The sequence below is a fragment of the Protopterus annectens genome, chromosome 12.part0 (genome assembly GCF_019279795.1).
Source record: "Protopterus annectens isolate FY-2018-M chromosome 12.part0, PAN1.0, whole genome shotgun sequence".
Lineage (NCBI taxonomy): Eukaryota > Metazoa > Chordata > Ceratodontiformes > Protopteridae > Protopterus > Protopterus annectens.
The window spans coordinates 1,532,241,978-1,532,258,630 of NC_056746.1; the positions used below are offsets into that span (position 1 = coordinate 1,532,241,978).

The 16,653-nt window shown below is 38.7% G+C and overlaps 1 protein-coding gene across 1 annotated transcript in view; it reads left to right on the forward strand.

The window, feature by feature from the left end:
• EVPL (envoplakin) overlaps positions 1-13,055 on the forward strand; it is a 231,892-nt gene extending 218,837 nt beyond the window's left edge. Inside the window, exon 22 of the mRNA XM_044090500.1 lies at positions 9,218-13,055. Coding sequence (XP_043946435.1) covers positions 9,218-12,643 — 3,426 coding nt within the window. The 3' untranslated portion in view covers positions 12,644-13,055. The remainder of the gene's footprint in view (positions 1-9,217) is intronic.
• Positions 13,056-16,653: the final 3,598 nt, after the last annotated feature.

The window sequence follows — 16,653 nt, forward strand, 5'->3', positions numbered from 1 at the left end:
GCCATCCAATAATAAAGCTAAGGTTAATGGGTTAAGGTTGATCAAATTTGCTGATGACTGTAAACCCGGTCCCATTATAAACTCTTCAGAAGACAACAAGCTCGTCCCAGAAGGCCTTTCCCAAACAAATAGCTGGCGTTAAAATCGATGTATAAACTAAATGCCAAAAATGTATAATATCCTTTGACAAGGATGACATCCCTAGTAACTATTACATCAACAACATAACCCTGAAAATTGATCTAGTAGTTAGGGATTTTGGAACCTATGCAGACAGTGAGCTGTTCTTCATTCAGCATGCATCCACTATTGTAAGAAATACTTTTTTCATTTCATAGTCTATTAATAAGGGTATGGTGTCCAGGTCAAGGGATCCGATCAGTCTTCTGTATTCAGAACTTATTAGGCCAATCATTGAGTATAAGGCCATATTTGGTATGTACCTGCCCAAATCTTGACAGTACATGAATGACCACAATGCTTTCTCACCAAGACAATCAATGGCCTAAATTATAAAAGCTACACTGACCATCTCAAAGCCCTGTCTCTCTTCTTGGTATCTTACAGACTACTGACAGGTGATCTCTGCCTTGCTTACAGAAACTCATTCAATCCCATCCTTTCAGACCTACTATACATCCTCAAGTCCAATGGAAGTTAAACACCTGCTCAAGAGATCTTAAATCTCTTCTGCAGCATAACATAACATGTTGGAGGTCTATATATGTGTCCCAGAGAATATAACTTCTCAGAAATTGTCTTCCTCTCCACATAAAGCAAAGAATGTCTCTTACTCTGTCCAAACGTAATCCAGATGAGTGGATGAGAAACTCTGGGTTTGTAACCTTTGTCCTTTATGGATAGGGGTAACATGTAAATGTCTGCTCAACTTTAGGTTAGTCATACTTAAAATACAAGGACCCTAGGTTATCTGTACTTGAAATATAAGAAATAAATCTTCTTGAGAATGCATGGCTAGGTTTCTAAAAATCCTCACAGACTAATGGCCTAGTAAGTACCTATAAACCTATGAACCTTAAACTCTCTGATTGTTCACTAACCTTAAGACTCCCCTAATGCTCCCTAAACTTAAAGTCCCTGATCACTCCTTAACCCTAAGACTCCCTGTCAGCTCCCTAAACCTGAAGTCCCCAGTCATGCCCCAACTCTAAGACTCCCTTCCCACTCCCTAAACTTAACCTGCCTGATTTCTCCCCAGCCCTAAAACTCCCCTCCCCTAACACTTTGACTCCCCTATCTAAAGCTCTTACTCAGTCCATGACCCTAAGCCTAAAGCCACCACTCATAAATTTAACAGCAGGAATGAGTGATACAAATCCATTCACTTATAGTGCAAACTGCTACCAACCGAAACATGTCAAAGACACAGTCCAACCACCAGTAAAGCAGCATTCAAACTAATACAACTCAACAAAAAATGTATCTTTGACCTGATGCACTAAATCTATGAAACTTTATACCAAAACTGACCATTCATATTATAAGCCAGCTGGCATCAAATCTGTTTTATGCATGGGATAAAGCTAGTGCAGGTTGTCTTAACCTCATATTCACTCTCAGATCTCTACTGTCTCATAGGATTTAAAATTCCACAAACTGCCACCATCTTGAAAAGACATTTAGAAGGGAAAGATGCACAGAAATACTCCAAAAGCAAAAAAAAAAAACAACAATCAGCGCCATGATGTAAAGGGATAAACTGGACTATAGCCCAGGTGACCATAGTTCATTTAGCAGCTCAGGTGTCTGAGGCACCAGCAGGGGAAGGACGGATGTGCCTTTCTTGGAGAGCAGGGTGCACAGTTGTATGTTCCCTCAGAGTGATTACTGGCAGAGGATGGGGACTTATAGAGAGGTGTTGCCTAAGACGGGTCTATATTAAAACTATGAAAGTTTAGAATTTTGAATGCTCACAAGTGGAAATTCAAGAACTCGAAATTGCTATTGTCGAGGGCTGTGCCCCCCACACCTCCCACTAAATATATATATATTCCAGCTCCGAGACCGCACTACAGTGAGGAAAGGGCAAATATTCCGATCTTCACTGTACTGCAATCAAAAAATAACATCTAGTTCCTGAATTTCCACTCATATGAGCGTTGAAATTCTGAACTTTCATCATTTTAATATAGACCCGCCTAAGATGAGTGTAGGCAGGAGTCCTTGGCTGAGTCACCACAGAGGCAAGACAATACACCAGCACATTCCTGTGCAAATCCACCCAAAGACAGGGAATGGAGAGACTAAGCCATATACAAAAATAACCCCTTCAGCAATATGATGCTAAAATAGGAAGCCTCAGTCTCCTCACTGGCCCCGACAATGAATCAGAGTAAGTCTGGAGGAAGAATCTGCATCTATGGATGAGTAATGGAAAATTTATCCCAGGACTGTCCCCAGTACTACTAATGGACACAGGCAGCTCCTAAATGCATTATTCCATGCATGAGTCCCCTAAAATTATCTGTGGTATGATCCCAGTTATTCTCACTATGGATAATATATAATTATCGTCCATGGGATGGGTAAAGCCAATCTCTAACCAAATGGGATAGGTTAATTCAAGCACCAAAAGGGAAATTGGCTAGGCTTAAAATGGTCCACAAGGACTGTTATAGTGCTTACCTATGAACCCATAAAAAAATCAAACAGAAAAAATGCACATCTCCAACTCAAATTCATTAATAATTTAGCATAAAAAATAAAAATAAAAAGGAAAGAGAACAAAGTGGGAATCATGGCTATGGCACAAAATAAATGCACTTTACTGTAATAAAAATACTAAAAACTTAAATTTACATGCATTACCTATGGAGGAACCATAAAATGCATCCATTAAGGGAAAAGTAATCTCCTGAAGAAAGTGAAAGTACAAACTCCACAAAGAGAAAATAAAGCAGTTTAGGAAGAGACAGGAAAAGAGTAAGATGAAAACAAAGGTTGGGAGGCTGGCATAATGGTGAAAGCATTTACCTTACAAATGTGAAGTGCAAAGTTTGATTCTCACATGGGGTAATTGTCTAAACTTAAAATAGCCCATAAGGTCAGTTAGCCTAATCAATAACCAAATGGAACAGGTTATTTCAAGCACACAAAAAAAAAAAAAAAAAAAAAAAAAAAAAAATGGCTAGGCTTAAAAATGGCCTGCAGGGTCAGCTAGCCTAATCCTTATCTATGAACCTATGAAACTATAAGAGTTATGAGATAACAGACATGAAAATCTGGATTAAGATATGTATGCAGGTGGACAGATTCAGTAGCAGGTTTATCCAGGAGTAGTGCAAGAAGAGCCAAGACTTTGGCAGGAATTCTTTTAGTGTTGCTTTGAAAGAGCAAAGGTTAAAGTTTGATCTAAGTGTCAAAGGTAAAGAGTTCCAGCATTTGGCTACTGCATAACAGTATAAGCTGTCCAAGAGATTTATTTGTTTTATGGACAGAAAGGAGTAGTTTGCTACGAGATCATACACATCTGTTAGGATGATAGCTGTTGAGAATGGAACATATGGCAGGACAGGCTAAGGATTTATGCATAATGTTATATGTAGTAACAATCTTCAACTATCTTATAAACTACAGAAACAATGTTATGCAATACAGAGAGCTAATAGTAAATTATATCACATAGAGGACATAGCCAATCTACTACTGGATAAATTTAGCCCTAACCCCGCCCCCCCCCCACTTTCCCAGATCACCTACCAGCATCCACACTCCCTTCAAATCTCTCCCAAGAACATCTCCTCAAAGCACTATCCAAGGCCAAGAACACCACTTCTGTAGGTCTAGATAACACACTGGGATGTCGACTTGCAGGCCTGAAACAGGACCCATCAAACCCCCTATGGATGTTTTTCAATATATGCCTCCAAACAGACTTTGTATTGGATGAACAGAGAGCAGCAACAGTTATCCTCCTGCACAAAGGTGAGGTGGTAACTGACTCATAAGTCTGGCCATCCGCATCTGTAAGGCTATGGAAAGGATCATTATAGAATTAATAAAAGATCCTGCCTACTTAACCTGGCCAACTTCTTCAAGAAGGCTATTGAAGCAATGGATGAGGGTAAATCAGTAAACACTGCATAGCTAGACTTCTCAAAGGTGTTTGACACCATCATACACTCACTTATAGTTGATAATCTCACTCAACTAAATGTAAATCCCTATGCAACTCATTGTATAGCAAAATGGCTCACTAATACAATCCAAGAAATTAGGGTGGGAGGCTCTACTTCCTCAAAAAAAGCTATAAATAACCTTATACCCCACGTTTCAGTCCTTGGGCCACTCTCCCTTGGCAGTTACTTCTCAGATAATATTTATTTATTATTTATTTAACATTTGTTGATGCATGTCTTTGTAATGTGGGAGGAAACTGGAGCACCTGGAGGAAACCCACATGAACGTAGGGAGGACATGCAGACTCCGCACACAAGGCACCGCAGCTGAGAATTGAACCGGAGAACCTCTTGCTGTGAGGTGACAATGCTACCGCTGCACCACTGTGCCATCCAATAATAAAGCTAAGGTTAATGGGTTAAGGTTGATCAAATTTGCTGATGACTGTAAACCCGGTCCCATTATAAACTCTTCAGAAGACAACAAGCTCGTCCCAGAAGGCCTTTCCCAAACAAATAGCTGGCGTTAAAATCGATGTATAAACTAAATGCCAAAAATGTATAATATCCTTTGACAAGGATGACATCCCTAGTAACTATTACATCAACAACATAACCCTGAAAATTGATCTAGTAGTTAGGGATTTTGGAACCTATGCAGACAGTGAGCTGTTCTTCATTCAGCATGCATCCACTATTCCACTATTGTAAGAAATACTTTTTTCATTTCATAGTCTATTAATAAGGGTATGGTGTCCAGGTCAAGGGTTCCGATCAGTCTTCTGTATTCAGAACTTATTAGGCCAATCATTGAGTATAAGGCCACATTTGGTATGTACCTGCCCAAATCTTGACAGTACATGAATGACCACAATGCTTTCTCACCAAGACAATCAATGGCCTAAATTATAAAAGCTACACTGACCATCTCAAAGCCCTGTCTCTCTTCTTGGTATCTTACAGACTACTGACAGGTGATCTCTGCCTTGCTTACAGAAACTCATTCAATCCCATCCTTTCAGACCTACTATACATCCTCAAGTCCAATGGAAGTTAAACACCTGCTCAAGAGATCTTAAATCTCTTCTGCAGCATAACATAACATGTTGGAGGTCTATATATGTGTCCCAGAGAATATAACTTCTCAGAAATTGTCTTCCTCTCCACATAAAGCAAAGTACGTCTCTTACTCTCACCAAACTTAATCCAGATGAGTGGATAAGAAACTCTGGGTTTGGAACCTTTGTCCTTTATGGATAGGGGTAACATGTAAATGTCTGCTTGAATCTAGGTTAGTCATACTTAAAATACAAGGACCCTAGGTTATCTGTACTTGAAATATAAGAAATAAAACTTCTTGAGAATGCACGGCTAGGTTTCTAAGAATCCCCACAGACTAATAGCCTAGTAAGTACCTATAAACCTATGAACCTTAAACTCTCTGATTGTTCACTAACCTTAAGACTCCCCTAATGCTCCCTAAACTTAAAGTCCCTGATCACTCCTTAACGCTAAGACTCCCCGTCAGCTCCCTAAACCTGAAGTCCCCAGTCATGCCCCAACTCTAAAACTCCCTTCCCACTCCCTAAACTTAACCTGCCTGATTTCTCCCCAGCCCTAAAACTCCCCTCCCCTAACACTTTGACTCCCCTATCTAAAGCTCTTACTCAGTCCATGACCCTAAGCCTAAAGCCACCACTCATAAATTTAACAGCAGGAATGAGTGATACAAATCCATTCACTTATAGTGCAAACTGCTACCAACTGAAACATGTCAAAGACACAGTCCAACCACCAGTAAAGCAGCATTCAAACTAATACAACTCAACAAAAAACACATCTTTGACCTGATGCACTAAATCTATGAAACTTTATACCAAAACTGTCCTGGGGACTTATAAAGAGGTGTTGCCTAAGATGGGTCTATATTAAAACAATGAAAGTTTAGAATTTCGAACGCTCACAAGTGGAAATTCAAGAACTTGAAATTGCTATTGTGGAGGGCTGTGTCCCCCACACTTCCCACTAAATATATACAGTGAGGAAAGGGCAAATATTCCGATCTTCACTGTACTGCAATCAAAAAATAACAACATCGAGTTCCTGAATTTCCACTCTCATGAGCGTTCGAAATTATGAACTTTTATCGTTTTAATATAGACCCGCCTAAGATGAGTGCAGGCAGGAGTCCTTGGCTGAGTCACTACAGAGGCAAGACAATACATCAGCACATTCCTGTGCAAATCCACCCAAAGACAGGGAATGGAGAGACTAAGCCATATACAAAAATAACCCCTTCAGCAATGTGATGCTGCAATAGGAAGCCTCAGTCTCCTCACTGGCCCCGACAATGAATCAGAGTAAGTCTAGAGGAAGAATCTGCATCTATGGATGAGTAATGGGAAATTTATCCCAGAACTGTCCCAGAACTACTAATGGACACAGGCAATTCCTAAATGCATTATCCCATGCATGGGTCCCCTAAAATTATCTGTGGTATGATCCCAGTTATTCTCACTAGGGATAATATATAATTATCGTCCATGGGATGGGTAAAGCCAATTTCTAACCAAATGGGATATGTTAATTCAAGCACCAAAAGGGAAATTGGCTAGGCTTAAAATGGTCCACAAGGACTGTTATAGTGCTTAGCTATGAACCCATAAAACAATAAACACAAAAGATACACATCCACAACTCAAATTCATTACTAATTTAGCATAAAAAATAAAAATAAAAAGGAAAGAGAACAAAGTGGGAATCATGGCTATGGCACAAAATAAATGCACTTTACTGTAATAAAAATACTAAAAACTCAAATTTACGTGCAGTGGTGCAGCGGTAGTATTGTTGCCTCACAGCAAGAGGTTCTCCCGTTCGATTCTCGGCTGGAGTGTGGGGAGTGCCTTCTGTGTGGACTCTGCATGTCCTCCCCGCAATTGGGTGGGCGTTCGAAAGACAAGCGTAAATGGGCATGCCTTCGTTGAAGGTTGGACATCAAGCTGGCACCTCAGCATTCGTGAAAATCTACTGCCAATCATTAGCAGACAGGAGTTCCACTGTGGCGACCCCTAACCGGGAAAAGCTGAAAGACAACAACAACCTATGGAGGAACCATAAAATGCATCCATTAAGGGAAAAGTAATCTCCTGAAGAAAGTGAAAGTACAAACTCCACAAAGAGAAAATAAAGCAGTTTAGGAAGAGACAGGAAATGAGTAAGATGAAAACAAAGGTTGGGAGGCTGGCATAATGGTGAAGGCATTTACCTTACAAATGTAAAGTGCAAAGTTTGATTCTCACATGGGGTAATTGTCTAAACTTAAAATGGCCCACAAGGGCAATTAGCCTAATAATAACCTATGAACCTTTGAAAAACGTATAACAGCCACCAGCACAGCAGAAAGCATTTGCTCTGAGGCCAGAATTCAGAAACAAGTGGTAAGACTGCAGCAGAAAGGGTCCTTTAACATAACTGTGGAAACCAGTGATTGTGAGACACATTAGCTGCAATAAAGAAAGCTCTCAGTATCAGTTAAACTGCATGTATCTGAATTACTCAGTGATTGGCGCAAACACTAACAAGCACCCTGCTGCAGTAATCACCACCTGCAACCTATGCATCTCACTGGCACTGGCACCCCCTCATTCATTTCCTCCTCCCCACCCCATGCCAACACACACAGACGCACCACCATACCTCTGACATGGCCTTCAGTTTATAGAACATATGTGATGTAACCTCTTATGTTGTCACCATCTTTCATAAATCATGAATGATTACAGTTAATCAATAATACCAGACATTAGAATTTCATACTTCTAATTGTTCTTAATATCTTCCATGCTGCAAAACTTGTTGTTCAATCAACATTTTACATGACTACTATTTCCAATTCCTTTGTGTCTAGTGGCCCCAATCATCCATCTTTCTTGCTGCAAAACCTAAATAGACTTAGGGTAATATTTACAAGTCCCTGGTGTCTAGTGTTCTTCTTCTCAATATTGCAGGATTTGCTCATTAGTCAAGAGGAGTGTAGATGTATGGCAGGCAAACCTTGCCCACACACACACATGCACCCCAATGCTACCAGTCTGCCAAACTCTACAACACTTAAATCTAATGCAATCTCAACAATTGAAACCAGTGCATGGCCGTGAGCCTTTTGGCATTCTTAATTAATGTGGTTGTCAGTGAAGATTTAAGCAGCCAAAAGATACAGGTATTAACAAAAGAGAGCACATGACACAGTATCACATTCCGCTCCCCTAGAATAGCTTGCTGTAACTGGAGAGACAGCCCTTCTGTTCCTCACCGAGTTTAAGCACTGCCATATGGCTATCTCTGATTTGGAAAAGGCTACCATCAGCATTAAAATGGAATTACCACTGGCAATAACATTTCTGAATCCTAGGGCAAGTCAGGCATAATATTAGATACATACACACACACTCACACATCCATACGTTGTACGGAAAAGCAAGCTTGACTGCCCTATCCCATGTGAAGGCTGGGACACCTACCACCATACTTATCTATTTTCACATCAAGGATGCAGTTTGATAGAGGTAAGGTAGCATATGGTTTCTAAATAAACAAGCATGTTTTTCTCTGCAACTGTGCAACTTCAGGGTAAGAATAAATAAAAAGGTGGGGGGTCTAGTTTTGCAGTTTTTCACATGAGAGTATGAGGAACTTGTAAGTAACATGAATGAAAATAATTTTCTTAGAGTGCTTGTTTCGTATTTTTCTTCAGTTGCAGGGATTTAATGTGCAGATTAAAGCTTTCATAAATATTTCTGTTATGATAAAATTCCTGTGTCAAAAACATATTGTCTTAATCTTCCCTGCTATCTCTTTTACAATCAACAAAATCAGAGAACACTTACTTTTAAATCACTGTTGTATGCAACAACAGAAGGGTCATCTGTTGTCATGTACTGTTCCTGATTAATTTTGAGACAGTAATGCACATCTGACTTTAAATATGCTGAATGACCAAACAACAATTTATTCATAAACAGGTATAATGGCATTCACTGAATTGAATAATGATACTCTTTCTTTCTACTTTAAAGCAAGAAGATCAAGTGAGCAATGTTGTTGTGCAGAGGAATGTTCATACAGAGAATGTACAGAGTAAAGCAAGAGAGACTGAGCTCCTTAAGCAGCAGATGGAAGAGGAGAAAAGGAAGATTAATGACGTTCAAGTGACACTAGATGAAAACAGAAGAAAACTGTTGCTTCTGAGGAGTCAAAGGCCAGTTGAAAAATTTGAGGAGAAAGAAGTTGTGCAGTACTACAGGGATCCAAAACTGGAAAGTGAAGTAGCTTCCCTTAAAACTAAAATTGAAAGTGAATACAAGAGAAAAGCTAACACCCAAGCAGAGATTCAAGCACTGAATAATAAAATTCTTCTGTTTGAGAATGAGCGGAAGGCAGTCAAGCCACAGCTCATCACAAAGGAGGTCACACAAATCGAGAAGGACCCACTTCTAGATAAAGAAGCTGCCAACCTGAGAACAGAAATTAACAGACTTAAAAATGAGAATGCAGTATCTTTCAAAGAATTTGAGCATCTGCAAACAGATGTCACAATTCTTGAGCAAAAGAAGCCAAATATCAAAGAAAGGGTTGTTGTTAAAGAGGTGGTAAAGGTGCAGAAAGACCCACAGATGTTACAGTCAGCAAGGACCCTCCAGTCCCAAATTGATGATGAGATAAGGAAGAGAAGAACTCTAGAAGAATCTACAATTACACTGAGAAACAGGATTCTGGAAGTTGAGAGGCAGATAAGCCTAGCAGAGCCAAAGGTTATTGTTAAAGAAGTAAAGAAAGTGGAACAGGATCCAGTACTACTGCAGGAGGCTGGCAAATTGAAATCACTTCTAGATGAAGAAAGACACAAAAGCAGTTTGCTTTCAAGAGAAATAACTGATTTAAGAACCAGGTACAACATTATAGAAAACCAGAAACAAAAGATTGAAATTAAGGAAGTTATTAGCGAACTGTTTCATATTGCCCCAGAAACAGAAATGGAAATTACTAATATCAGAAGAGAGCTACAGATGTCTTCTGAGAAGAAATCATTGCTAGATAAAGAAATTGATAAAATAAGGAAAGAATTGGAAGAGCTTAGGTCTCAAAAGCCAAGAGTAGAGCAAAAAGAAGTTGTCCAAGAAGTTGTAAAGCTTGAAAGCAGTCCAGAGATACTTAAAGAAATTGACAGGCTAAAACTTCAACAAACACAGATAACAGATAGCTGGAACAGATGCCATGAGCAGGTACTAAGGTTACGTAATGAAAGGGATGAATGGAAACGGGAAAGGGCCAAAGTTGAAACAAAGCTAGTTAATAAGGAACTAGTTAAGTATGAAAATGACCCAATGCTGGAAAAAGAGGCCGAACGCCTCAGGAAAGAAGTGCGTGAAGAATCACAAAGACGAAGAGAAACTGAAGAAACAGTATTTACTCTGCAGAATAAGTATTTACTACTTGAAAGGAAGAAACCAGAAGAAAAAGTTGTCATTCAAGAAGTTGTGCGACTTCAGAAAGATCCAAGTTTGTTGGCAGAACACAATAGACTAAATAAGAGTTTGGATGAGGAAGTGAGAAAGAGACGTAATCTGGAACGTGAAGTTCAGCAACTTAGGGTATTGGTTGAAGATAAGGAGAATATTCTTGATCTTGAAGGAGAAAGAATGAAGAAGCTGGCAGTAGAGCAGGAGCTAAGGTTAGTCAGAACAAGGATCAAAGACCTAGAGGACAGCCCTGCCCCAGTAGAGGAACAAATAGTCAGAGAGAATGTGGTGAAAGTAGAAAGAGAACCAAAGCTTGAGAGAATTATAGAAAACCTACGTACAGAGTATAACAATGAGAAAAACAGAATCTTAGATTTGGAACGGGAATGCAGGAACCTTCAGATCAGGATTGATATACTAGAGAAAGAAAAGTCCCAAGAGAAGACAATTTATAAGGAGGTTATCAGAGTGGAAAAAGACAGAGTACTAGAAAGTGAGCGTAATCAGCTTAGAGATATATTAAATAAAGAGAAAATAGGAGTCCATGATGCTGAGCAAGAAATACGACGACTAAATCAAAGAATCAACAGGATTGATGACACATTTAAAAATTATAAACGGGAGGAAGCAGATCTGAACAAAGAAAAGGAAAGAATCCTGTGGGAAAAGACAAATATAGAAAGAGATCTAAAAGAACTAGAGAGACAGAAACAAAATGTTGCTATTCATTTTATGGAGGAATCAAAGCTCCGAAGTGAGAAAAGTGAAAAGGACAAGCAGAGGAGACAACAGCTTCTGACAGAAATTTCTCTTTTGGAGTCAGACATTCTTAAAGAAAAAGATATCATCTACCAGAAAGAAAATGCTGCAAGAGAACTTCATTTGGCATGCAGCAAAGAAGATTCAGGCCAAACTGATATGCAGATGAGAGAAACAAACCTTTCTACTAAAATTTCTATCCTAGATCCAGACACAGGCAAAGATATGTCACCTTATGAGGCCTACAGGAGAGGGCTCATTGACAGAAATCAGTATACTCAATTGCAAGAACTTGAGTGTGATTGGGAAGAGATCACTACCCTTGGCCCAGATGGAGAAACAACAGTACTTCGAGACAAGAAAAGTGGCAAACAGTACTCCATTGACAATGCACTGAGAGACAGGAGGGTTACAAAAGAAGAATACCAAATGTACAAAAATGGAAAGATCCCAATATCAGAATTTGCTCTCCTAGTGGCAGGAGAACAAAAGCCTTCATCCTTCTCATTTGGATTTTCTTCCCCCAGATCACCGCTATCATCACCAACCACTCAGAGAAGACAGAATTTCTTTGATCAGTCCTCAGCAGCCACCCCAAGTGATGATACATATCCAATAGCAGGGATACATGACAGTACAACGAATACCAGGTGTTCAGTACGAAGTGCGCTGCTAAAAAAGATGATCGACCCAGTAACAGCCCAAAAGCTGTTAGAAGCCCAGGCTGCCACTGGTGGTATTGTAGACATTTCGACAAAAGAAAGATACTCTGTCCATAAAGCTTCAGAAAAAGGTCTAGTAGACAGCACACTAATGAAAAGGCTAATCAATGCTCAAAAGGCCTTCACTGGTGTTGAAGATCCTGTAACCAAACAAAGACTTTCAGTGGGGGAAGCTATTCAAAAGGGCTGGATGCCCCAAGACAATGCTCTCCATTACCTGCAGGCTCAATATTTGACAGGGGGGTTAGTAGACCCTAATAAAGCTGGCCGTGTTGATATTGATAATGCAGTGAAACGGGGTATGATTGACAAGGAAACTGCCAGAATAATTAAGGAAGAAAGTAATTATGTTCCAGATATCACAGATCCTGTATCAAAACAGAAGATCAACTACAAAGATGCCATGTCACGCTGTGTTAAGGATAATAAAACTGGGTTGTTATATCTTCCAGCTGCATCTAGTAGTCAGCAATCTTCATATATGCGCTCTTTCGTTCGTTAAATCTTTAATTTTGACAATTCTCAAAATCAGTAACTATTCCCAACCAGATATTAATCTGTCTGAAATCTTCTATCCTGCTGAGAACTGTAGCTTTGCTGCATAAGCAATAAGCCTTAAATGTATATCAAGATGTTCTTTGGGTTGTTTGTCTTCTAACCTGCAGGACAAATAGCCTGTTTTCCAAATTATTTTTGTAAAAAGGCAACGTCATTATGTAGGATTCCAGCATAAAATGTTGTAATAGGTGGAAGGCTTTCTTTTGCAACTGTAAAGTATATCATCTCATTTTTAATCTAAACTAAACCAGGTTGAAAGCATTATATGTACACCAGTTCACATAATTTGATTTAAGAAAGATCTGTAAAGCACTGCAATTTAATATCATTCCTTATTAAAAACATATTTTATTACAGAAGTTGTGTACTTTTTTTGTGTACTGAGTATTTTTTAATCTAGTGTCTTGGAAAGTGTCTTACTGTCAGGATTACCTTTTCTTCGAGTCTGCCAGTGTTTCTTGATCTCCATGTGACCCCAGTCCTCTGAGTACTTGAATATATCCACCTTGCAATATGTACTTAAAACCATATTTTAATAGATGTTGCCAAATTGAGGCAGTAGGTTCAAGTAAGAATGCATCTTTCAACATAAGATACTGTCATTCATTTTCCACTTCAGGCCACTGGGATACAATGCAAACATGCTGCTGTCACATCTCCATTCAGATTTCTGTAATACCACACCATCAAGCCCTGCCCCTGGTTCTTCAGCCATGCAGTTACCTTGGTCCACTCAATGGATGTCAGGTGATGAAGGATGAAATCCTCCCTCTTAAAAGGATAAGATTGTCTTCTAAAATGCTAGGTCTTTTCCTTTACCTTGTACCTTTCCTATTGCATTATGAGCCTCAACCATTTAGTACCTGCTATAACTATCTGCTTCACAAGCATTCTTAGTATGTAGCAGATGATTACAATCTGAACAATGTTGATGCCTAAAGAATGAATATTATGTCACTCTAAAAGTTGTATTAGCAACCCTACTGAATCTGCACACAGCAGGGCAACAAGAAAGAGAGACAGAAATCTTGTGAGGAAGGTAATAATTAATGGAAATGGAAATAGAAGTGCCCCACTGAATGCCAAATATGTCAAACGTTATTGAAAGAGGTGTGACATCACCTGGAATATACAAAGCAGGATACTTAACTGTGATTTCTAAATGAAGACATTTTAGTCATTGGAGTGGGGAAGGAAATGATAACACAGGAGAGTTGATCCTAATATTGAAAATTAAATTGCTAAAAATAAATGTGTGTCTGTACCTGTGGTTTATGTCATCTGGAATAACAGAAATATTTATTATTAGTGCTTTATAACAATTCCTTATGAACAAATATATCAAAAATGTTTACATCTGGAATAGAAAGCAAATGAAAAATCTCCTTTTGACATACAAGAAAAAATGTTTATTGTGGATCTGAAAAGTTAGTTTTGAGTATTGTGAAGAAACTGCTACAATCTTGTTTTTGACAAAAATATTAAAACTGAGAAAATAATGACACTGTGGTTTCTCCATAAACAGAGCTAGCAGTATTCATAAAACAAATTGTTCTAAGTCTACTACATTGCTTTGCTCTATGTCATTCTGACGGGATAGTAACAGTGCAGTTCTCAGATGTCAATCTTCCATTAGCATGTAGCACACAAATCATTTTAATGGGTTAACACCAACCTGCTGCTCTATGCAGTCACATACAGCAGAGCCTATTGTTAATAAGCCTTCTACTGTCCCATGCTGTGGCTTCCCATGACTTATGAAGGACAGCAGCCTGTCGCACTGAGGCTGGGTGAACAGCATAACTTTATGTTAGACAGATAAACGCCGCAACCAGAGTAAATCAGGAGCTCCTCTTTCACACAATTCACAATTTTTGCTTTCATTGGTGTATACATTGAGCAAAGTGTCTGTGCATGCTTCCTGAACACTTGTGTCTCCGCATACAGAAAGGAATATCAGTGGTCACACCAGACATATTGTATCATGGTGAGTCAGCTGCATCCAAACTGCATATTAAATCATCATGTCTGCAAATCATTCTAGTGAACAATATGTGGGTGTGGAATGCCAAAGCAGTTCAGTGTAGTACCATAGAGATGGACGCCTCTGGACAACAAGCAGTGCATTTATACAAACTAATGGCAGGAAAGGGTCTGGACAATGTGCAGCATGATTATGAGTGTGTGTGTGTGTGTGTGTGTGTGTGTAGATAGATAGATAAAGACTGAATGCTCATTTGACAGAATCACAGATTGCTGAACACAATAAACTGAAAACACATTAGACTGAATTACTATTGATAGAAAATATTCTACACAGCAAATAAACCATAAAAGCTGCTTTTCAGGGTGCATCCCCAAAGAAGAACTGTTCGTTCCCCACATTCACTTTATATATATATATATATATATATATATATATATATATATATATATATATATATATATATATTAAAGGTCACACAACCATTGAGAAAAGAAAAAAACGATACACAGCATATCGGTGCTGCTGCACAAACATCTACTGACTCATATATGTATGTATATAACACAACAATCATTTCTAGCAGTAGAGACTTGGTTAACAGATTAGCAACTAATCCTGAACCCCCAAAAAACAAACTCATGATCTTCCATCCCAGTAAAACAACAGCCCCCCACTGCTACAATTAACATCACTTCATTAAATAACACCCTCATATCTCCCCACCTCACATCAAACGTCTAGGAGTTGAAATTGACTACAACATGAGATTTGACATCCACATATCCCAAACAGTAAAAAAGTTAATTAAAAAATATGAATACTATATAGAAACAAACCCTACTACACAACAAATGCTAAGACTACTGCTGCCCAATCCCACCTGATCATGACACTGCTTTACGCATTTCCCATATCTACAAATCTAAGAAAAACAGAACTACCAAAACTGGAATCCTGTTACAATAAAATTGCTAGACACGCTACAAGCTCACCATTTAGAGCTCACCACTGTCTAGCACTTAAAAAACACACTGGCTAGAGCTCCCCCAACTCCTTCTCCATAACTAGTTAATTATGGCACATAAAATATTCTATCAACCTGATAAAACTGCAGTCCTTTGAATATTACTTCAACCATACTCCACTGCCAGAACATTGCTTTCTGCCAACAAATACCTTATTAAGATCACTAAAACCAATAACCTGGCTGGAGAATCCCTCTTCTCGAGTTACGTTGGCAAAATCTGGAATGCCTTACAACAGGACATTACAAATATTTCATCCTTGTATCAATTTAAAAAAAATGCTAAAAAATCACTTTTCCAACAAATGTCTGTGCCCTTACTCTGCCCCTGACTAATTCATATCTCTCAATCAATACCAATACTTCTTCTTTATGGTTACCAACAACACCCTTACTATTGGACAATTGGATCCTATGTCAAACACGAATACTGTACCTAAAAATAACCTAACAAGTACTATACAAATAATACCATTGGGCGGTATATGTCCTATACAAATAATACCACTGGGAGGTATATGTCCTATACAAATAATACCATTGGGCGGTATATGTCCTATACAAATAATACCATCGGGAGGTATATGTCCTATACAAATAATACCAGTGGGCAGTACATGTCCTATACAAATAATGCCAGCAAGCAGTATATGTCCTATACAAATAATACCATCAGGCAGTATATGTCCTATACAAATAATACCAGCAGACGGTATATGTCCTATACAAATAATAATAGCGGGTGGTATATCTCTCTTCTTTTCTAGTCTTGCTATCTTCACTTTATTTCAATACTCTGACTCACTATAGTATCTGTTCATAGATTCATTTCTGCAATAGCCAGGCTTTAATGCCTTGTGCTCTTTGGTTAATTACTTAGTTTACAAATAGATCTTGATTGTTTTAAACTCTATTACTTTCACTGTGTGATCAATTCTAATCA